Source organism: Meleagris gallopavo, chromosome 1 (assembly GCF_000146605.3).
Source record: "Meleagris gallopavo isolate NT-WF06-2002-E0010 breed Aviagen turkey brand Nicholas breeding stock chromosome 1, Turkey_5.1, whole genome shotgun sequence".
NCBI classification, from domain to species: domain Eukaryota; kingdom Metazoa; phylum Chordata; class Aves; order Galliformes; family Phasianidae; genus Meleagris; species Meleagris gallopavo.
In genome coordinates this window covers 15112187-15137066 of record NC_015011.2, presented here as the reverse complement: position 1 = coordinate 15137066, position 24880 = coordinate 15112187, and the positions used below count along the sequence as shown (strand labels likewise).

Here is a 24880-nt window from a genome sequence, read left to right as displayed (position 1 = left end):
ATATTATATTATGTATATAATATTGATTTTATCATTATTATTATTTTTTAAAGACTAGAATGATTCCAATGATTGTCAGGGAAGTTTTATTCTTATTTCTAAAAATGAATTTACTGTTTCATTAGAAAGTTTTCAACTACAAAATTTCCTTTCAATAAGACAAGAATTGTTTCTGATTGAAAACTGATCAAGAGAAAGAATTATACCTGCAAATTTTTCTTACTGTCTCTTTTATTTCCAAAGTCACCTTAGAGAAAAACAGCAAGTATGGCATCTAACAACCCAGTAACAAAATATAATTTCTTACAGATATGGATTTGTAGATACTCAGAACATAAATTTGTAGGAAAATGACCTTGCATTGCATCTGCACTATAGTTAATTACATATGAAAATGCACTTAACTAGTCAGAAATCCAACTGTGACTGTTGCCACCATTACACACTTGTTACATGCAACAAAAAATCTAAACATCTATTTGGTGGAGAGAACAAGAAAGTGAGAGTGTAATATATATAAAAGTATCCATACTGTTATACATCAAAACAGCCCAGCTCTTAGCAGTGTAAATTTGCAGTATTAATAGATGCAGTAAAAGTGCCATTCTAAATTATATTTCATTAATTATACTTCACAGAGTGATTGTCAGGCATGATGTAAGACCACAAATCACAGCACTGAAAATCTGTTACGTTATTTGAACTAGATATTTTGCTGTACTTCTCTACTAACACAGCAAATTAAATGGAAAATAATAAGATGTATTCTCCCCCTCATTTGCCTCTTCTTTAGTTTATAGCATTTGTTATATAATAAAAGCTATCAAGTCCACATCTGAAGAGGAATCTCTGCATATACTTTCAAAATGAGTTGCTATGTTTTCAATTGTTTCTTCTAATTGTCAGTTTAAAAATATAGACACAAAGAATAACTACATCATTCTATGAGAAATACTATTATAAAGCAGACATCAAATTATTATTCACGGTCAATACGTGAATCATTGGTGGAGATGGAAATTGTCTTGCATTCCAAGCTCCACTTCTGAAGGGATTAATTCAAGTGTATGTTTACTTCCATTGAAATACTTCTACTGCTTTATGCATAGAAATACACGGCAACTACTAAAGTGTCTTAGGAAACTAATCTAAAATCAAGAGGCATCTTCATACAATAGGTATAGGTAAGTTCTTAGTTACAATATGAACTCAGCTTACATTTAACTTTTCTTTCAAAATAAATTAATCTTCTGAAGATAATGATTTACCTGAAAAATAGTAAAAAACAACTAATAAACCTGTTTTATTTTACACACGTGTGGAAAAGCCAGTCTGATCAGCACAAAATCCAGTGACTCTTGTGTCAAGTACATAATTCTAGTTGAATTACAGAACAAGTTTCAAACAAGAAAACTGTCCCTTTACTAGTTAAGACACTCAGTTTCATAATTGGCCTCACAGGGAAAGACGAGTGGCTTTGTTCTGGACCAACACTGTTCAAATTCAGATTTTTGAGACCTAGTTTTGCCTCTGGTTGATGAACAACAACACATATTGAAAATACAGTGAGAAGATATATTCTATATTATTTAACTACCTGTGATTCCATTTGATAGTGCAAGGATTGCAGTAAAGCAAGAAAAATGCCATTAGCATTTAATTCTAAATAGCTAATGCACGTTTGTACCACTTGACAACAGTGAGTTACAAAGTGCAAACATTAAATGTATTTTACTTTTTTTCAGATAAATATTATAGATTTAGACAGCTTTAAGAGCCCAAAAGTTCAATAATTAAAAAAAAATTAAAGAATATATTATACGCATACCAAAAGTCTTTTATTTCTGTATTTAAACATTCCACATCATACTATTGTACTTAATATGAGAAAATCTTTGATATATCACTTACTTTTTGTCTTCATTATATTTATGGAATATTTCTTGCGCTCTTTCTTCACCGCCATCCGTAAACAACATTATAATCTTATTGCAGTTAGCTCTAGAAACACTGTGCTGTAGGAATACAAACAAAAGCTTATATTTTATTTCAAGCTATAAAGAATAACAATTGTTCTATTTGATGGCTTTCACATAAAAATGTTTATTACTTTAGCAGAAGGAAAAATTCCTGCACTTTGGGAGTAATGAAAATACTTACAAAGTCTTCCAGCGTTCTATTGAGTACCTCCTTACCAAAAAAAAAAAACACCAAAAAAGACTTTTTTTCATTGTATGACAGCTAACCCAACAGTTTTAAGATCTGTTCAGACGAATGAGGACCAGCACCAAACTTTGACATCGTCTCCACATCATAGCTCTACAGATCTGTGATTCGTACAATGACAGCCTCTGTATATTTTTAATTTTTCTTTCCATCCTTACTGTCATTTTGGAAATTTGGAAACAATAGCCTTCTAATGAATTACTGAATATGAAATGAATTACTAAATATGAATTACTGTATGCACTTTAAAAAAAATGAACATTTTTTTTCTGCTGGACTCCTGCTCAGAGACTCTTCATTATTTCTTGAGAAGGAGCCTGGAACAAAGAGAATTGAGGAAAAACTCCCCTTGACTCATAATTCAGCAGTCAAAGTAACTATAAAGCCACTGGGAAAAACACAATGTACTATGCAAAGAAATAAAAGTGGAGTTCCAAAGCCAGAACAATAGAGAGATGAAGGAATTTTGGCTCCTTGCAAAAGGAGCCACAGGCTCCTCTGCTAGCATTCATCACAGCTCTTCATTGCCTGAAAAGTTCTATCTACTCTAAACAATCCTTTCTTAACTTGTACAGCCAGCATTCCTTGTACTCCGTGTTGCACACAAGAGATCCTACCCAGGCATGTTCTGGTACGTCTGAGTTGCTGCATGTGAAGGAGTAAAACAATTAGAAATTCTGTGGAATAAAATGAACATTGTCCCTCATAAGTTACATTTTGCTCTATTCATTCACTATACACTCAGAGAGAAAAATAGTAGTGATCTTTCCACAGAAACAAATCCTCCCTTGCTTTAGTCTTTGTAGAATAAATGACTAACTTTCACCTAACTAGTCAGATGATCCCACTTGTTGCTGTACTATAACAGTGAGACCCAACACCAAACACTCAAACATCAGCCAGTTATTCTCAATATTGCAGCTCCTAGTTCTACCAACAGATTAAAAATCAAAACATTATCGGCAGTCACTATACTCATAGATGAGTAAGTTGCCTCAGAAATGTTCTGTATTGGTAGGACAATGTCCAGGGAATTAGTACTTATTTAATCAATAAACAAACAAAGAAACAAAGAATAACAACAAAAAGCAAATCCAATGATTTTCCTACACACAGTAACAAAAAATCCCTTGAAACCAATACATTCCCTTCAGTCTCATCAGGACACTCTTGTTCATTTGGATTTAACCATTTTACGACCCTTTTTTACTTGTGAAATATAACTTACAAGATACTGCTTTGGGTTGCAATATTCTTCATATTAAAAAAGTAATAAAGGTAGAGTGGATACTTCACAAATAAAGGAATTCACATACACTTACAGTGATTTGATACAAAATCTTAAACCTGGTTTCTTAGCATAAACCTCAAAAGAAAACAAGTTGGATGAAGACTAAACACTTGGTTCTAGCTCTCTGTTGTTCTTGATGAAGGTCATCTCAGATTCTTTCCTAAATGTAAGCAAAACATTATCCGTTCTACACTGTACTTAAAATTGTGTAGTTTTTTTCTCATGAGTTTCATATCCTAAAAATTAACTCAGTAAGTGTCAGGCTGGGATTAAACATTGTGAATTTTATACCACCTGGAAAGAGAATGTAAAGGAAGGCAAAAATCATCTACCTGAATCAAGAAGAGATGAACAGAAAACAAATCATAGTTAATGTGATATGAAGGAAAAACTCTTGAATTGCTGAAGTTAAAGCATTATTTTCTAAGAAACTGCCAGTTAATGCAATAATAAATACTCAAAAAAATACCTCAGAACTTACAGAATGATGTTTACTAATATGAAGTTGAATTAGCATGTTTAAAAAACCTGAGGTATTTATTTTAATCCAGCAGTACATTGAACATGTTTTTTCACGGCGCTAGAAAAATATTACTTTGGTATGAAGGAAAACTTTTTGATTAACTTTCATCAAGAAACAATACACCAAAATTCCTACAAAAACAATGTAAGATGCTTAAAATATTCAATTACCATTGACCTTAAAGCAGTTGGATTACTCGAAATCATAAATATAACAGGAGACTATCCTAAGCATCTTTTTTATTACTGGTTTAAGCTTGTATTATATTCACCTAATATATCACCTTGCCATCAGAGTCTGGCATTGATGCCACCAGCAAACTTTTACTTTCCCTGCCAAATGGATTTGTCAATAGCTAGAAAAAAATAACTGTATTTCTATTACCTTGTGTAACCTTTTAATTTCCCTTGATAAACCCATCCACAATATCCACTCATAATATACAGGCTTACAAAGATTGTGTGAGACTAGTTACACCTCTGTCTCCTGTAGGCAGAGACATAGTCCCACTACGAAACTAATCCCTAATAATTTTTTTAAGCAATTTTTTAATCTTAAAACAAGACCACTTTGAATCTTCCTGTGTTCAAGTCTTCTTTTATGGCCTGAACATAAAGTACTTACATGGTATTACAGCAAACATAATACAGACTGTTAATCAAATATAAATGCTGTGAGGAACCAGTTGTGTTTGGCAAAATTTTTTGTGTCTTCCTGGTTCCTTCTGCATGAGATGGCAATGGATAGAAATAAAGAAGCAATGTTATTAAGACTAATCTGAGAAAGTCTAACAACTTTTTGAATCCCGCAGGCAGATTTGTGCTCATATCAGCATACAGCACACAATCATTTTTCCACCAAAGGTCTTTGTTAATCAAAAATGATCTGCTGAGTAAATACTGTTGGAAACATTGTATTTTCCTTTTCTCTATCAAAATTTCATGAGATCAGAAAATTTTCAACTAGTTCTACCCCTAAGCCACATATATAATGTCAGAAATGCCCCCTTAAGTCCAAAATCTGGTAGACAAGGAGGATAAAATAAGTAAAGGTGCTTCTACTGAGAGATATCATGGGAAAATAAATAAATAAATAAAAAGAATACATTTCATATTTATTAAGCAAGATCCTTAGATTCTGTAAGTTGGTTTCTATAAATTTATTTACATTAAGGTTAAAATCAAATATGTGTCTTTATGAAGATGAAAAGTAAAAATTCTCTGGAGCATGAATCTTATGAGGAGTGGCTGAAGGAATTGGGATTGCTTAGTCTGGAGAAGAAGAAACTCAGAGGTGATCTTATAGCTCTCTACAACTACCTGAAAGGAGGCAGTGGTGAGGTGAGTGTCAGTTTCTTGTCCCAGATAGCTAGCTAAAGGATAAGAGATAATGGCTGAAAGGAGGTTGTGGATGCCCCATCCCTGGAGGCATTCAAGGCCAGACTGGATGTGGCTCTGCGCAGCCTGGCCTGATGGTAGGCAACCCTGTCCATGGCAGGGGGTTGAAACTAGATGACCCTTGAGGTCCTTTTTATCTCAGGTCATTCTAGGATTCTATGAAAAGACATATTGTTGGGATAGTTTAATTTGCTAAATTAAAGTATCTTACCGATTATCTGCGATGACAGAGGAGCATGCAAATGCCTTCTGAACATTCAAATTCTCCTAAATCACTTTCAGCAATGGGAGACAATTTTCATACTTACATTCAGCAGCTGTTCAAAAGCGTAGCTAAAGCCTTTTTTGTAATCAGTAATCCCTTTAGCAGAGATTTTATCCACAGCTTCCTTCAGCTTCTTCTTGTTCCTCACGTTAGCTTGGACAAGATGATTAAAGCAACTGACATTCTGAGCATTATTGTTAAACTGTGAAATAAATAGAAATAGTATTAAAGATACAAATATACAATTTATTTCATTTTCCTTTCTAGATTTGTAAGTAGTAAATGTTAATGTCTGTCTGGTCCAAGATATTAAACGTGACACCTGGATATTAATTTCCACTATACTGTGAATGTCCATCAGATTTGGTGATTAGCCTGCACAACAAAACCACCAAATGATCATGCAACTGAAATATGCAGCTGAAATCAATTCACTCTGATGCAAAACACTGACACACTCAATTGTGTTTCTTGCTGAAGTAACCAATAAATCACTCTGTGATCATTAGACACACAGGCCATGTGGTAGTGAAAACATAGTGCGGTGGAATAATTTCAGGTTGTCTTGATCTGATTTTGTAAACATGGCAGGGAAAAAAAGATACAAATTTAAAAATACAAGTTCTGAAAATAAATTGTAATTATGAATTGGGATTACAGTAGAATCACGAGAAGAATAAAAATACTGTCCGAAATGTATCTCTGCTCTACGAAAGCCTATTTCACCTGAAAATAAAATTTGAAAACATCTTTATCAGTAACATTTGATCCAAATTATTCAATGAGCTAATTTCAGTGGTTGCAGGTGTTTCATTGAAGGTTTAGTGATAAGTGAAATTTTCTCCCTAAAGTGCCACTAACAAAAAAATTCCAAAATTGTCCCCTAGCAGTCCTGCAAATGTTATCAAGGCAAGTATTTCTGTGAAGGTCAGATACCTAACATTTGGATTGGTAATTACAGATCTAAAAATGGTATTTCAAAAATTAACAGGAATTCTGGATCAATTTGTTTTAACAATTAACAAGTAACCTCTACTGTATTTCCATGTGATTTAAACCAAACAATGAAAAAAAGGTCAAGGTCAACACAGCTGCATCTACAAACAGACAAATATTGATGAAGGATAGAAATAGCACATTTGTAGAATGGAGAATTAGATCACTCGGTGTCTGCAAAAGCTATAATTTAATTAAGAAAATCTATGAGCAAGCTGCTCTGAAATACAACACTGAATGTTTATGTTAACATCAGCCAACATAGCAGATGAGGAGAGCTTATGAGTAGATAAAGGAATCAGTAAATCGAAAAATAATCCTACAAACTGAACATTTACCTATTTGCAAGGAGATGAAGGAAAGAGTTTGATGACATAAATGCAACTGATAAAAATGTCTAAAAGGGGAAACAAAATTCAGAACTACATTTAATGAATCTGAAATCTAGAAAAATACTAAAGTGATTGAAGGATTTCAAATATGAAAGCCTTCAAACTGCCCTTAAAATTGGCCTGTCATTCCCAGTACATCATGCTAAACTTTTCTCTTTAACCAGTTGACCACATTACAATTACCAAAACTATTCATAACTTTGAATTAGGCCAACTGAGACAGTTTTCAGTAGTTTCTGTTACACTAACATGAAATATGTAGAAATAGTGGCAATAAAAATATTTCACAAATTCTAGTAACAAAAGATGAAATACCTGCAACAAGCCTTTGACAATTACTGGCTGCATTATTTATCTTGTAAGAACAGTGATAATGCTTTTTTACGTTTGATTTTTTTCTTCAAAATCACATAACATTAGATTCAATCACTTAGTATCTTACAGGAAGAAAGAAAATGCAGCATTTCAAGAAACAATTCAGAAAATTCCCATTCATATCAAATCAAGTTCTATCAAAGGTTTAAAAGTGAAGTAACTGTAATCCATATTTTATTGAATAAAATATTCCCTATGAATATGCAAAAAACATCAATTGGTTATCTGTCCTACTGGAATTTCCCCCTAACTATTGCAGTATAGATAAACATATGTCATAAAAATGCTATTCTGGTAAAGAGAAAATAAATAGAATTTGTGTACGATGCCATGGAATGAATAAGTCACTTGCAAAACAACAGATGATATTTGGAGACAAACCATTCAATTATTAAGATCTAAACCCACCCGTAGAGTATGCCAACAGCAGTGACAGATTCTACATTGTCAGCTGTACAAAAAGCTCATTCCTGTATCTAAGATAAAATAAGCAGGCTTGCCACAAAACACTTGGAAATTAATAGGAACAGAATAACCTTAGCTTTTATTTATAACTACAGAGAAGTATTAATATAAATAATTTTGTCTTGCAATTATATAACACACCATAGAGCTAGCTGTATATTTTGAATGAATTATTTCTCCCCATCCAGATAATTTCCATCCTTCTGTAGTATCTGCCTTTCAGGTCAGGCCTGAGGAAACCTGGGGCAACAGAACCCAAGTCTGTTACTTGAGCAATAAAAGAGTGAGAGAAATTAATCTAGTTGGCCTTAAATGATTTTTTTGCCCATGTATTGGGAAACTCAACAACTTGAAAGATAAATTACTCAATTCAATATGACATGAAAATCTGAACAACAAGATTTGCATTTAACATGTCTTAAACTTTGTCCTTCTGGAGAAGATCAGAAATGTAAATAATAATCTAACAGTACTACAGCTTTAATTTCATCCTTATAAGAATCCAAAGACTAATTTGCAAAACCAATGAAAATTATAAAGTTAAAATTATGGAGTGAAGTATGTAAGAATGGGTGACCTTTGCCATTTGTTGCGTAGTGTTAGTAAGCTGAAGGCTCTTCCAGGCACGCAGACCTCCACAATACAAAACTCTAAGAGACAAACTAATGGACAAGTCTGAAGGTTGGCATTCTCAAACCCTCTACTGATTCTGGAATAGTTATTTCTATTCTGCTAAAAGCCATTTTTCCAGATCCTCAACTTGCTCTCAAAAACAGCACCCTTCTTCAAAAATTATTTAAACTCCTATCTGAACACTAGCATATTAGAGGATTCAATGGAAGAGAGACAAATAATGATTTTTGTCCTATTTCTTCCAGAAATTATGGTAGGTCAAAATACAACTATCAAGATACTCTACAGACAGGTATTGTAATTAAGAAGGTAGTATAAGACAAAACAAAACAAAATAAAACAAACTCATGGAAGAAGGAAGCAAAAAGAAGATATGTGTTCTGGAGTGACATATACATGGACTGAAATTTAATCTAAGATCAGCAGAAAGATCAAGGATACCAAGTAGTCAGGGAAAAAAAAAAAAAAAAGCAGATAACGAAAGAAGCAGAGCACGTATAAAACTGGATTCAGTTCAATATATTAAATTTTGAAAAGAAACACACTAGCTTGCCAACTGGGAAATATTTTGATAGGTCTACTTTTTGTAGCTACAAGTTACCTCTCTCCAGCTGACAGCCTTTAGGAAGAAACATAAACTATAAACTTCAATTCCCGACTATTAGAACATCAGAATATGCTGTTGCATTTTCATTTGTGCTATCAACTCGAAGTCCTCAAATTTGCCCTTTATAGTTATTAATTTCAGAGAATCATAGAATCACCAAGGTTGGAAAAGACCTCTGAGATCATCTAGTCCAACCGTACACCTACCACCAGTATTGCCCACTAAACCATGTCCTTAAATATCACATCTACCCATTTCTTGAACACCACCAGAGATGGTGATTCCACCACCTCCCTGGGCAGCATGTTCCAACACCTCACCACTCTTTCTGAGAATAAACTCTTCATAATATATATAATATATAAGATACATTATATTATTCCTGTATATATTATGCTCTTCTAATATATTATATATATATATATAATATATTAGAATATATATATATATATATACCGGTCTGGTTGTGGCTCTGGGCATCCTGGTCAAGTGGTTGGCAACCCTGCACATAGCAGGGGGGTTGAAACTAGATGATTGTTATGGTCCTTTCCAACCCAGGTCACTCTATGGTTCTATAATTACTATTCAACCTGCATCTACCCTGGCATAACTTGAGGCCATTCCCTATCATCATATAGCTAGTTACCCAGGAGAAGAAGTCAATACCCACCTTGCCACAACCTCCTTTCAGGCAGCAGTAGAGGGTGGTAAGGTCTCCCCTGAGCCTCCCTATCTCCAGACTAAACAGTCCTAGTTCCCTGATCATTCTTCATAAGACTTGTGCTCCAGACCCTTCACAGCTTCACTGGCTGTTTCTGGACACCCTTCAGGGCCTCCACGTCTTTCTTGTAGTGAGGGACCCAAAACTGAACACAGTACTTGAGTTGCAGGCTCATCAGAGCAGAGTACAGAGGATGATTGCCTCCCTGGTCCTGCTGGCAACATTATTTCTGATACAAGCCAGATATGCTGTAGTCCCCTGAGTACACTGTTGGCTCATGTTCAGCCGAGCATCAACCAAAACCCTCAGATCTATTTTCTCTACACAGTCTTCCAGCCACTCTGCCCCAGGCTTGTAGCGTTTCCTGGGGTTGTTGCTGCCAAAGTGTAGGACCCGGTACTTATTCTTGTTAAACTTCATCCAAACTGACCTCAGTCCAGCTATCCAGCTTGTCCAGATCCCACTAAAGGGCCTTCCTATTCTCAAGAAGAGCAACACTTCCCTTTGATTTGGTGTCATCTGCAAACTTACTGAGGGTGCACTCATTCTCTTATTCAGATAGTCACTAAAGACATTAAGCAGGATGGACCCCAACACCAACCCCTGGGGAATACCACTCGTGACCTGTGTTTTGCCATATACCATTAAAACACAGGGGAAATGAAGCAGAAATTCTTAAAGCATGAATTCTTTTGAACAGCTCATCACTGAAATGTCTTCAAAATGCACACAAAGCTGATGCAATTCATTCTGGATCTTAAAGCACTGCAAGAGAAAAATGTCAATTTCACAGACAATGTATAAATTGATGAACACTTCTAACTCTCTTCTTTACATCCATTTACCACTTTCCATATATCTGTAACTATTCACTTCATGAGAAATACAATGGATCTAAATCAGCAACCCAATGTCAGTCATTCTTTTGGCAAGTGCAGGAAGTTATATAAATCCATATGGAAATTTTCTATTGATTCTGTTTCTTTTATAAGAATGAAACCAAAAGCACTCCATTAATTGCACTTAGTATTAACATTATATGCAACATTAGAAAAACAAGCAGGCATTGGAAACAGCAGAATTAAGAAGTACTACAAAGAGTTAAGTAAGAGGATTTTTGGTGAAAATACGTAACTAATGGTGGTGACTATATTGAAACATAGCATTTTGTTGCTGAGACTTTTTCAGACAAATAGTGTTATTGTGTTCTTTGTATATGTTGTTAGTTTTCATAGAGATAATAGGAGGAAGTACTTTCAGATCTACTTTTGTAGTATCTTGGAGTGTTTTTCTTAATCATAAAGTGGTTATTATTTTTTCTGATAGTCAATAATTTTTTTTCTACTGTATCTAATATCTTCATTCATTAATATATCTATATAAATAAATATGCTTATTTGTATGACACGATCAAGAAAGCAAATTTTATCAGGTGCAATCTGGACAACACTTATCCACTAAGGAATCTAAGGAATGCTACAATTCTTGGCAGCCATAGCGGTAATTTACGTGAATGCAAACCCTTGAAAAAGAAATTGAAGAAAGCAGTGATAGCGCTGAAATCAATTTGAAAACCAGAAAAAGTTTTTTAAATTATTTCATTTTTTGAAAATATAAACATATCAATGCTAATAAATTAACAGAAAATGTAGAAAATTTTGCACAGGTTTTAGTCACTAGGTGGCACTGCAACAAAAACATTCGAACTATTCTTACAAATATTACCTTGGAATACAAAATATTGCACTTCTGATAATAATTGCACTTCTGGTGAAATATTGCACTTCTGGTGGAGTTCATTAGTGCTTTTTCTGAACTGCACAGATTTCTCATTAAATTAAAACAAATACTTCTGTGTGATGAGTAAAAAAGAAAGGAATATTATAATCCAGAAATATCTACTTGCTGAAAGCAACTTCCACACGCTGAACACAAGAGTTCACAGCTCTGAGAGAATGAAGTTTTGTTTTCCATTCAGAGGGTCCACAACAAGCATCATAATTTCCAATGGCTTTACAAACCGGGTTTGCAATACATATAATGGAAGAACTGTAAAAGCTAACATTTCTCAACCAAGCTCCTTTCTGCATCTCTAAATGCTGTAGAAATGTAAACCTTCTTATTAAACAATAAATACCAAATCTAAGTAAAAACTTAGATTGTCCCAGCCATCCTTATCTGCTAACTCCCTCAATATATTCTTCTCTTATGCTAATTAACTTATTTCTTATTTGGCATATTTTTAAAGATGTTTTTTCAGAATGAAGTGACATTTCTAAGCTGAAAAAAATAACAACAAAAAACCACCTAAGAAACAAACTCTCTACATCCCAACATTACAAGAGAACCTACCTTAAGTTGCTTGCAAATTCCATATTCTAAAACATTTAGAAATGTTTCTGTTATGTAAAATCAGATAAAACTTGGAGAAAGCAATGATTCCTATGCTTAAACTTGCTACAGAGACAAAGCTTAAGCATCTAAAATAACAAGACCATGATAATTGAATAAATCAGAACTATCATTCTGGGAATACTGAAAATTCAGAAAAATATAGTGAGCTCACTGAAGACCTGATCAGATATACTGCTGCTGATTTTCAGCCTGCCAAGGTTTGTTGCTATGCTACTTCTACCTCGTGGCTAAATCAGCTTGGTGACCCAGTTGTAACTACACATATTAAATAAGTAATAGTGAAATAGATCTGATTTTATCAGGCTTTCCTCTTGTAACCAAATCCAGCTTTGCTGCTTTCTGTTTTGTTTTTTTTTTGTTTGTTTGTTTGTTTTTTCCCACTGCTGTAGGCCTGATAATAGGATTTTAGAGTTAATCCCAAGAATAACTGAATCCTGAATAAGGCCATTTACAAGCTATATTTCAGCACTGTGATGACATAATTATTTATCACAACCCTTTTCGAGAATAGTAAGAATGCAGTTTGCAATGTTTTATTACCATGTTGATATCAGTACACAGAAAATTAGAGGCAGTTCAAGCAACAACAATTTATAATTTGACCCAGCAAAAAATATATGGTGTTAAAGTTCATATTTTGCTATAGAATAACTGTATTCTCCTATCTTGTGACTTGCATATTGATCATTTTCTGATATACATTACAACTCTACATATACATTGTAAAGGAAATGTAAAAGCCTTATTCCGATGCTCAGTAGGGAATATTGTATTGAAAGTATATTGCAATAGTATATTGCAAGAAACTTATCAGAAAGGATTAAGTACTGGACAAAAATATGCTCTCAGTTAACTTAGTTAACCTTTCTAATCAGTGAAATTATCTGAACATAGATCAGAGCAAATCTCCCACTAAATACAGTAGGATTTGTGCTCAGATTCCATGCTGTGAACATTACGTTTGCAACAAAGAATGTCAGCGTTGCCCGTAGGTCTTTCAGCACAAACTCATTTACAGACATTCCATGATGCTGTGGCTATGTTAGCATGTACTCTTGTTTAATGAATATCACATTTCTAAGTCCTACTGAAAATTTATGTACTGTAAACTTAAGCAGTTGCCAGAGAAATCTCACAGTTCTCAACTATGTCAGAGCTGTAGGGCTGTAATGTTCATTGTATGTCAATGCTCCCCCCATATACTGTACGAGAATGTGTAGGAGGAGAATGTAATTTTATAAGTATTTTTATTACCTTCATTCAGTCAATTTTGAGTTATTTAGAACATGCAACAGCACTGACCAAAAAAGTCTGGATATTATCTATAAATTTGCTGGATGTGTACAGTTCCTACTCTGGCATCAAAAGCAAAATGGACATTTAACTGATGCACTGCGTGACACAACAGATGGATGATTCAGTGCCAGGCACCTAGCTGGGGGAGGGCAGAGGACTACAGTGTTGTCTCCTTATTCTCAAGGCTTTCTCTAAACTTGCCTGCCACATCTCAGGACAGAAGCGCTCTTCCTGGCTATGTGGGTTTCCCGGACTTAGCAAGCAGTATAGAGGCCATGCCAGCACACTGCTGAACTGCAAGAGGGTGCTGCTAAAGCTGTGAGACAGGCTGGAAATGTGTGAATTTACAAAGCATGAGACTTGAGAAGTCTGTGCGTATTTCATTCATGTTCTGCCTAAGAGGTCTTTTACATTCACACCCAGATAGAATCTCATATATATGATTTGATTTCACCTGCCAAACAGAGGATATTTATAGGAAATATATTTTAAAAATGAGAGACAGCAAACAAATAGCTTTCATCTTGTCCCAAACCTTTTGGACAGCCTGCATTTTTCTCTTGTATAACTAACACTGAGGGTCATCTCTCTCTCTCTACCAGAATCACTAAAGTCTGGCCTCATCAGAACTGGTAAGGAGAGCTCTTGTTTAAAGAAGAATAAACTTAGCTACCTGGCTCCCCCTAATCATTGTCTCCTGGTTCTGATGAATCAGAAATGCACTTTTGGTCCAATATTTGACACGCCACAGTCTTTAGCGAGACCAGCACTTCACTGAAATTTATGAAACTGTAAGTAGACGATAAATCTATTAACAAGTGAACCGAGACCTACCACCTCATTTTATATACTGCTAATATAGTCATTTTATATACTACTAATCTATTAGAGAGCTGGGATTTATTCTGGACATGACAGAAGCCTGTGCCATGTGTTGTTAAAAGTCCGACTTCCTGACATTTGACAACTACAAGAGAAGACACTAAAAATCTGTATTGATGCCCAAAGCAATCCCTCAAAGTACGAATGGAGGTGACTTTTCTAGTCTGGAATTGTAAGTTACACTCAGCAGTAATAAATGTACAGTTTCCAGCAACTTCCCTGCCCCTGACATCCTAAATTAGAATTTCAGATTCTAATTTCTATTTCCTTTGGCTCTTTTTCCACTCAACTACACTACTCCTTAGAATTAACACTTGTGACAAATGTAAAATGAAACAGATCTTGTTTTAAGATTTTCCCTATTCCAATACATTACATTATTTTTCCTTCCACATATCCTTTGGATATTTTTCTTCCATAGCAAACTAAAGCTGTCTTTAATAATACAACAGTAAAAAATATAGCAAATGTTAACACAGCAAATAGTAACACGAAAGAAAAAAACAGAACAGTGTAATTATTAAGTCTCTAATCTCCTTACACACATGCTTGTTGTTTCTATGCCCTTTAGAATCACAAAGGACTTACTACAGGATGTCTTAACTGAAGAAACTAAGATGAGGAATGGGACGAATTAGGAGCCTCGGGGGTGAACAACTGTGAGAAAGAAACAGGAGAAAGGGGAAAAAGTGCTGGTCATGTGTAAATAGTTTGCTTGTTTGGCCATACCCTGCACCTCATCAGTACAATCTGACCTATGTTCTTATTAAACTTTCTCTCTACCTCTCGTACTGTGTGGGTCTTGTGTCTACATGTGTCTGTGCATAGGAGCGAGTGCAGCAACCACAATCAGGCCTGGAGTGGAGGGCCTGCACATTTGTGCTGCAGCAGCTGGAGGGACTGAAGTGAACGTCAGCTGAATAGATACTGCTAAACTTTTAAGTACACAGGGAAAAGGAGAAAGTGTGCAGTAAATATTCCATACTTAGAAAGATGAAAACTAATGTATTGATATCACATAAGGATGATGAAGTGCCTTCCAATGAATTGGTAAGTAGAGTGCATGACAAACAGCTATTTGAGACAAATATATAAATCAGTAGGACAAAATGAAAAAACAAAACCACCACCAACAATAACAAATGCATTCTTGATTTAAGGCCAATGAGATGATCTAGTCTAACCTCCTGCACACACTCTCAACATCCACATGTCACTAGCCTTTAGAACTCCTAATAGACCATTAAAAATAAAAACAAACCACTTAATGGTAAACATTTGCTTAAAGTGCATTTTCCAGAAAAGCATTAAATATTGATATGTAGAGGACATACATTTTTCCCTTGCAAGTTGTTGAGGCATATTAACAATTTACATGTCGCTTAAATTTATTGGGCTTCAACTGGTGATTCTTGCACTGCTTACATGAAACAGTTATGAAAGTCTATGGATGCAAGAGTTTTCCCTGGTGACAGCATTTCTTAGCTGCTATCAAATTAGTTCTCAGCCTGTTTATTTATGAACTCCAAAATAATCCCTCAAAAATTCAAACCGCTTTTCAGTTGCTTTTATAATGGAGTTACTGATGTTCATCAACACTTTCTAAATGTTTATGGAGACCAACCAGTGGATGTGAGCACAGTGAGGTGATGGGTAGTGCATTTTAGCAGTGGTGACAGCAATGTGAAAGACAAGCCATGTTCTGAATGGCCATGCACAGTTCTCCTACCACAAAAAGAAGAGTGTCTTGATGACCTTACCTGTGTGAATCAGCTAATGATGGTCACTGTATTAAAAATAGGTTTTTGTAGTTGAGAATTTGCTCTATCAAATAGTGTTACTGTACTCTTTGTGTATTCCTTCTTTGGGAAAGAATAACTGCATGTATCAGTACAGGTTGGGACATGACCTGCTGGAGGGGAGCTCTGCAGATAAGGACTTGGGGGCCCTGGTTGGCGATGAGCCAGCAGTGTGCCCTGGTGTCCAAGAAGGCCAGTGGGACCCTGGGGTGCATTAAAAAGAGTGCAGCCAGCAGGCCAAGGGAGGTGATCCTCCCCTCTACTCTTTCGTGGTCAGGCCTCACCTAAAAAACTGTATCCAGTTCTGGGCTCCCCAGAACAAAAAAGAGACCTCCAGGAAAGAGTCCAGCGAAGGGCCACAAAGATGATAAAGGCCTGGAGCATCTCCCCTATGAGGGAAGGCTAAGAAAACTGGGTCTGCTCAACCTTGAGAAAATAAGACTCAGAGATGAGCTTATTAATTTTAATAAATTTCTTAAGTGTGGGAGTCAAAGGGACGTGGCCAACCTTTTTTCAGCAGTCTGTGGGGACAGGACAAGGGGAAATGATATAAACTGGAGCATAAGAAGTTCTGCGAATGACTATGTGAACGAACTTCTTCACAGTGAGGGTGACGGAGTACTGGAACAGGCTCTCAGGGAGGCTGTGGAGTCTCCTTCTCTGGAGATATTCAGATCCGCACACCTACCTGTGCAGCCTGCTGTAGGGGGCCTGCTTTGCAGGGGGGCTGGACTCGATGATCTCTAAAGAACCCTTCCAGCCCCTACAGTTCTGTGATTTTATGATTCTATATCTTTGTAGTTTCCATGGAAATAAAGAGAAGGCATTACTTTCAGAGCAACGTACATATTATTCCAAGCATTCTTAAAATATTTAAATATTTAATTATTCTATTTCCCTAAACTTATTTTACTTTTTTTTTTTTTTTACTTACATTTTTATGAAGGCTAAGCGATTTTAAACAGTCATACAGTTTCTAACTGTTAGCATGTCTGTTCCTGTAAGTTGTATATTCCCGCCTCTACAGATTGGAATTTGTAATGTATTCCCTCAGCTAATCACAGCCCACCCACCATCGTCAACAAATTACATTCTCTGTGTCAATATTTGAAAGCAAGTCACTAAATCATAGCATGCTGGGATGGAATGGCTGCCCCTATCATCTACCACTTATTGCTATCAAAGCATATAACCAGATTAGTGGGAAAACAGCTGTATTACTCATACATTTAAGCTCTTTCTAACAGCAGGTTTTCTTTCTGCAACAAAGCACAGCTATTCAGATAAGAAAAATGCAAATCCCAGAGGAAATCATGGCATGTTAACCCCTGGAATTCTTTATGTGACTTAACAGTTCATTCAGCCCTTTTTCCCTAGGTAAGTGCAAGAACTACATTAAGTCAGTAGAACTAACATATTTTAGCACTTCTACTTTTAAGCTTTTTGCTTCCCAAGACTTCTATATACACCAGGCAGGGTTGATTAAATCATACTGTCAGTTTCTAGAAGTGATTGGCATGAGCTTAAATCCATGCCTCAGTTGTGGGTATGAATCACCATACATATGGGTTTTGTGGGACAACATCTTGGCAGAGGTTAGCAGTAAAACAGCTCTTTAACTAACTGAAAACCTCATTACTAAGCACTCTACAGTTATTAAATCTAACAAGACATAAAACAAATGTTAATTTCTTGGCCAAAAGATCCAGGAGGGAAAGAAAATACTGTAGGTAATTTCCAGTGTTCATATATCAGTTCATTAATATTATGTAAACTGAAAATTAGCATCTCAGTTTTTGGACTTCATACTTCGCCAATGAAGTCTGCTATATGGATGAATGCTATGTAAAGTTATGCATTTGCATATGTTTCTGAAAATAATCCTAAGAGTAAATACTACTGAGCATGGCAATTCATCACCTTCTTTAAGCAGTGTCCTCTCTGATGCTTAACTTTGATTTGAGGCTTTGCTTAGGTTGTGGAAAAACTAAACAGCCTAAGAAAAGGGAAAAATCCTAAAAATCCACTAACATTAAAGTTTATGCCTTGAAACAGTACAACCATTTGTTTTGTATCTGCAGCATGTGATTTGCTTTCTGTTACAGAAAGAAAACAACAGAATAAAATTTCACAATTTCACTACGTAAGTTAGTGAAAGTCAAACATGAAAACATGTTATACAAAAACGATTGCAATACTGATAGGATTTAATATGGAATTTTAAATTATAAATATGCAATAACGAATAGCATTTTATAAAATATTTAGAGATGATACATTCTAGTATCTATGTTTCTGTGAGCATTGTATTCCTAAGATGATGAATGTAGGTCAATGGAAAAATCCTCTTCAATTCTGCAGTCCAATATCCAACAGGGTCCTCTAAAGGAATATGCTCATTCAAAGAGGCAACGTTGTTACATATTGCCAGCTAAAAACCACTGATACAATGTATTGCAGAATATTTTCACAGATTTCCAGTTCTTTTTTTTTTTTTTTTTTTTTAAACAAATCTCGTCCACTGTAAAAGCACTTAATGTTAACTAATAAAATACTAAGTCTAAGACTTTCTGCCTCAACATTTACATATAAAATTTCTGGTTAGCTGGGATTAAATGAGGAAAAGAGTTTGGAAAACTGTGAATCAGAAGGAATTGCAGGACAATATCTTTCAATGGCAAAGGCTGGTATAGCTTCATTATTGTTAGAAAAGAGTTTCCATCAGTTTAGGATTAGAGTGTTGACTTTTTTAAAAAATCATGAACACAAGAACAAGAGCTAAGCTGTCTAATGTCATTACACAAAGCTGATATTCTTTTAAGAAAAAGAAAGGAGTTTCATTCCTTTCACTGCAATTTAGATTTTAAAAAAATCTTATCCACTATTGAAATTCTGGAAAAAGGAAATGTCATTGCAAATAAGAGCTTCTCTCTTCTACTTGGGGAAGGTCTAGCTAGACTGACAGCAAAAGATGAAGCAATAAGTGGTGTTCAAAGAGATTTCTGATAGTGATATTTCAGGTCTTTCTCCCTGCAGGCTGGCTACAACACATCTGTAGAAGTTGAAAATTGCCTCCAAAATCATTGTAGAGTTACTCACCATGCAGACTGTCTCTTGTCATTAAGAGTATGCCAGCACTCCTATCCTAAATCCTTAGAATCAAAGCTCTTCAGTTCAACAACTTAATAAAGAACAAAAAAGACTTCCCTGAGGCTAGACTATGACATCCAAGGTATGAGTCTGAAAAATCCAAGTAGCTAATACCAACTTCTCCCTCCCCAAATCTGCTTTATTTTGCCTTCAGCCTTTTTGAAAACTAGGGATTTGCACTTTAAATTCCATAGAAATATTAGAATGACTGAAATGTCACTTCAAATAAATAAATAATAAATTAAGCTATTATAAGGAACTATGTAAAAACTCTACCTTACAGCAACTTAAAACTTAAGACTAATAGTCAAGTTTGTAGTAATCACACACCATACTGAAGTTTGAGACCATGTTCTGAAATATCTCAGCTGCTGAAAATCCAACCTCAAAAAAGATAGCAGCTCCTTCATTTGATATTAATAACAACCCTAACATCTTTGCATGAGTCCTTGGGCCTGCACAGTACTGTACATACACTATCCCTGTGCAGATAAATTTTGTGTATTTTTAAGTCTCCGCATGCATTCCCTCCCCTATTATATTGCTTATTATAATGGGAAAAATTGCTTTGGTACCACCAAATTGTGAGTTTTAGAACTTCTCAGGAATATCTCCTTGGCCCAGTTAGATGTACAACTGTACATCTTCTCTTGTGATGCATCAATTAACACAAGTACCTCAGCTGGCTGAAGTCTGAAAGAAAGAATTCTCCCTTACCTCCTCTGTATCACTCTGTCTTAAAAAAAACAGATTACTGTACAAAGAAATGAAATGAGGGCACCCTTAGGAAACTATTCCAAGAGGATATCCATGTACCAAACAAACAGAAGATACGTTAAACAGACCTCTGTGTTGGAAGGGAGACTTTGGCTATGCAGAGGTTTATTTAAATGAATTTTGCTTTAATTTCTTATCTGTAGTTGATTGGCCTTTATAGAAATATATTCCCATGAATCTATGGCTACTATGAATCCTGTTATTTCAAGAAAATAGTCAATTGTGGTATTTTGCAATATTTTTTAAGCTTCCTAGCAGCTTAATACCTCAGCATCTAAAATCCGGCATTGAAATAGTTTCTTCACGGCTTTGTTGACAATTCAGGTTTTGTTGAAAAAACAGATACTCACTGAAACTACATTCACAAAGTCATCATCAGACAAGGTCTCTAACATCTCAATGACTGACGTGCGGATCAGCTTCAGCGTCAATCCACTGACACTCCCGCTCCTAACAGAAATCCATAGGATAACAGAAAAAATGACTTTTAAACATTTTATTTTTTAAAAGAAAACACAAAGCACCAAACAGCACTCAGCAACCTTTACACTTGACTTTTCAATAATTCTCCTGAATTATCCATCAAACCATTAGTGTTACAACGTTATTAGAATAAAAAATGAAGGTATTCAAAGCCAAAATCAAAGTCAAAATCAAATTCAAAGCCAAAAAGGAAAGAAGCCTCATCAAGGTGAAGTGAGAAGGTTTGGTATTTTAATTTTTTTTTTTTTTTGTCTAACTTTCTACATTGCATGCAATAAATATCTCAGTATACATATCAAACACTGAATGAATTTTTTTACTTGAAGTCACAAAAGGTTGCTGAAGTTTTTTTTTATTATTATTTTGTGATATTTTTCTTTTTTGTCCTCGTAAAATAACCTAACTTAAATAACTTGTCAATAAGAACAAAAAAGAAATAAAAATATATCATTTACCAAAAAACCTCCTTTTTGTTTTATTTCAGATTTATTTAAGTCTATCTATGCAAATCATTTCAATTGCTCAGGAATTAATGATTTATAGGAACTGAGCTTCAAATAAGTACGGTAAAATGTGAACTCTGCATAATTCTCACCCTTCAGGCTCATGAAATGATTAAATCCACTTTCATGCTTCCAGTAATTTGCTTCTGCTTTTGTGTTTTACATCAAATCTTGGCATTCATGTGAGAAATTTTCAACTGATTACTTTAGTAATTATTAAGAAGATGAAAGTAGAATAATATCAAAGTGATTTAAAAACACTTCCTTGTACACACTTCAAATAATTTTCAGGTTTGTTTTGGTCTTTTGGAAATATATTTTCCTATGTTTGTTTGCCCACAGCAGATTTTTGATCCTTGCATACAAGGACTTCTTAATTATCTCTTCCTTTCTGTCAGTGTGCAGGGATTTGTTCAATAGATCTGAGTACTTTTATCTTTCTAACGTCAACATTAGATATTAAACACTTACGCGTCAACTAAAATAAGCATGTCTTTGGGAGATGCAGCTCCTTGGATATACCTGGAATAAACAGAGGATATGAATGAAAACAGATTTGTTGGATGTGATGGAAGACACTCTGAGATCTCTAAATTAATCCACTGAACCAAAAAATGTCCTCTTATTTTCTAATAAAAAATATGTGCTGCCATTTTCTCTCTTGCTCTGTCTCCTAAATAAACCAAAATTCCAAGTATAATATTCCAGATAATATTCCAGAGAACCTGGAAATAGGAATATAATGTTCAAAATTCAATGCTTCCACACATTGATAATGAAAAAATCATTAATTCTATTTCACACCTAAAGGTCTCGATAACAAACAAATTACTGCGTCAGCACAGCTCAGGGAAAAATTCATTGAAAGAGTACATTCAACTGGTACTAATCCAAATATCAGTATGCCTCACAAAGCTGACGGAAAAATATAAGGAGAAACAATTCTACTATTCTCTGTCTTTCACTGGTCTGTTGATTCTTTTGCTGATCTAAACCACTGAGACTTCTTTGTAAGTACGTGAAGAAATCTGGAAAATTGTCTTATTCTGATAATTCAAATTACATTTGATTTTTGCACAAATTCCTCATTTTATATGGAGACGTATTTGACAATCATCCATCTATGAAAAAGTCTATGTAATGCAACAGTATGGTATACAACATTGGATGTCACAAGTAATATAATCTGAACATTGTTTTTTTTTTCATTATAGTTAACTGAGTTTATTTAAAGAATATAGAAGTATCTAAAAGTAAAGAATACTGTGAGAACAAAATGTTTCAATGTCATATCCAGAAAGCAAAAGATGCATAGACATCACTTCTTTAAAGAAAGCTTACCATGGTCTTCTGCGAACATCATATAGATCTATTTTGTTTGGAGTTCGACTATTATCTACCCAGGGGGAAGCTAAATAAGAAAAAAAGCACGTATCATCATGTAGAATTAATTTAAAGCTTTAAGTTCAAACACTGAAAAATATAATGAATAAACATCACAGACTTTGCATTACAAAAATATGAGTGTCAAAATTTGGAATTGATGAAAGATCTGTATTTCTGTAATAACTTTTTGAACCATAACTGCTATAAATTGAAACATATAACACAAGGTAGCAAAAAATATATAGAACATTTTAAAGGGCCAAATTATGTTGAGCTATAGCCACTGAGTTAAATGGAGCCAGAATATCAACTGAAGCATTTTAGAATATGAAAAGAACTACTTCTGGTCAAGAAATGACTTTATTTTAAAAACTTTTATTGGTCAATTAATGTTGTATATAATAAGATTGTGCTCATCTAAAGCTCTATTAGGTGTCTAAAAAATAAAATTACCCACTAACTCAAGAGAGTTCTACCTAAAAAGGCAATTTAGAAAACTGACAAGAAAGTGTCATCTTTTCTGGAAAAAATAATAAATAATAATAATAAAAAAGATGGAAACATCTGTGTCTCTGTAAGGAAAATGCTAAGATTAATAACTTTTTGTAAGCATTTAATCTAAGCTCTACCATGATTTTCAGCAAGGGTAGGCATCTTCCTCTTATGGAAAAAGGAAATGAGCCTTTTAAAACCATCTGACAGCTTAATGAACACAAAAATGTGAAAAGTTACATGAAATGAGATAATGTTCTGCAATTTTGTCTCTCACTGTATGCCAACAGCACTGAGAGAGCTATTTTCTGTTATTAATCATTCTTCTGTCTAGGAAATAAGGAAGCCTATAGGCAATTCCAGGATGTTTTCTGAAACAAAGCAGCCATCTAAGACAAATGGGAAGAATTACGATATCTCTATCCATGAACATAAAAGAAAATGGCAGCTTAGACTAGATGCAGTAGATGTCTTTTTAAAATTTATTTTACTAAATGAATCCTTTCTAAAGTGACCACAGTTTGAGTTCTTGCATTAGTTACCAGCACATTTAAAGAGAGCATAATCCACAAGATATTTATCAACATAACAGCCACAGAGAAACTGTGTACTCTGAGCACTGAAGAATCTCATGCTACAGTAGTATTGGGTATGAACTCCTACTAGAATGGCAGGTTCTCTGTGATCTGAAGGGAGAAAGGTTTGAAAGTTCCAGATATGAGAGAACAGAATTTTTGAGGCTAATAAACTTCATTTTTTAGTAACTTATATATATTTACTTAGGTAAACAAAGGTTCAATTCATCAATATCTCACAAGTCTGAAGCCATGGTTAGAACGTGTTCAGACATTTTGTGTCCATCCAGACTAACTCAGCTGTTGAAATTACATCTGAAAATCTGTCTATGAAGTGAACTTTCCAGGACTTGAAAAATTTGCATTGAATTCACTGATTTAACATTGTAAAGTAAGAAGTACTGACTTACAAGATATATCTTTGGCCAAACCTTTAAGCTTTTAACAAAACATGCAATAAAAGCCTATGTCCTATCAAATCTGTCCTTAATCCATATCTAGAACAGTCTTTATGAATAGAGAATTGTATGAACATATCCATCTGGATTTATTTCAAAACAAAAGATAAAATGTGATCTACACTGCTAGTGAGACTCTTAGTGATCTCCACGAAGTTAATTTAAACTTTTTATTTTTTTTTAATGCTACTCTTTTTCTCTCTTAAGAAAGTTAAGTTTTACTCCTTACTTTATTCTCCAATGCATACAAATGATGATTGAATGAGAATCTGAATATGGGAGCTGAAGGAGAGTGCTTCTGACATCAACACATTTTGCTTTAACAGTAGACACTGACATAGATATTTAAAGGTTCCAGGAGCAAAGGCTCCGTAGCTAATAAATTATCGACTGAAAGCCATAAACATTAAATGAACATTTATCTATATTTTATCTGATATCATAGCACTCAAGAAGATAACAGTGTAACTTCACATACTATTTTGAACTACAATCAAATTTTTCTAAATTTTAAACTAACATTTGATTATATTTTTTATGTAACAGAAGACAATGTGAGAAATAATCCAGATAATTTTTTCCTGCAAAATCTGAAATCTACTAAAATACAATGGCAAAACAATACATAAGCACATAATTTCCCTGAAGTCAACACCAATTGCCTGGACAGGATGTACTCCATAATCTTTCAGAAACATGAAGTGGCAAAATTAATAGAAACATGAACTTACAAGGAGCCATCAAATAAGAAAATCTGCCAGTTTTTTTTTTTT

At 34.5% G+C, this 24880-nt stretch overlaps 1 protein-coding gene across 1 annotated transcript; it reads right to left on the bottom strand.

The window, feature by feature from the left end:
* Positions 1-1891: 1891 nt before the first annotated feature.
* On the bottom strand, positions 1892-22617 carry LOC104917541 (voltage-dependent calcium channel subunit alpha-2/delta-1-like). The gene is made up of 5 exons (XM_019611425.2): positions 22538-22617; positions 21668-21718; positions 20561-20660; positions 5746-5904; positions 1892-2015 (listed from the first exon to the last, which is right to left on the bottom strand). Exons 2-5 carry the CDS (start codon positions 21685-21687, stop codon positions 1908-1910), a joined length of 387 nt encoding a protein of 128 aa, XP_019466970.1. The 5' UTR covers positions 21688-21718; positions 22538-22617; the 3' UTR covers positions 1892-1907.
* Between the last annotated feature and the right edge of the window lie 2263 nt (positions 22618-24880).

Bases quoted from the DNA above. Each gene is read 5' to 3' on its own strand.
- LOC104917541 (XM_019611425.2), bottom strand. From the start codon at position 21,687: ATGCTTATTTTAGTTGACGC. The intron at 5,905-20,560 runs GTGAGTATCTGT...TTTATTTCACAG, and splicing joins ACTTTGTGAATGTAGTTTCA to TTTAACAATAATGCTCAGAA. The intron at 2,016-5,745 runs GTAAGTATGAAA...GTATTCCTACAG, and splicing joins CTTTTGAACAGCTGCTGAAT to CACAGTGTTTCTAGAGCTAA.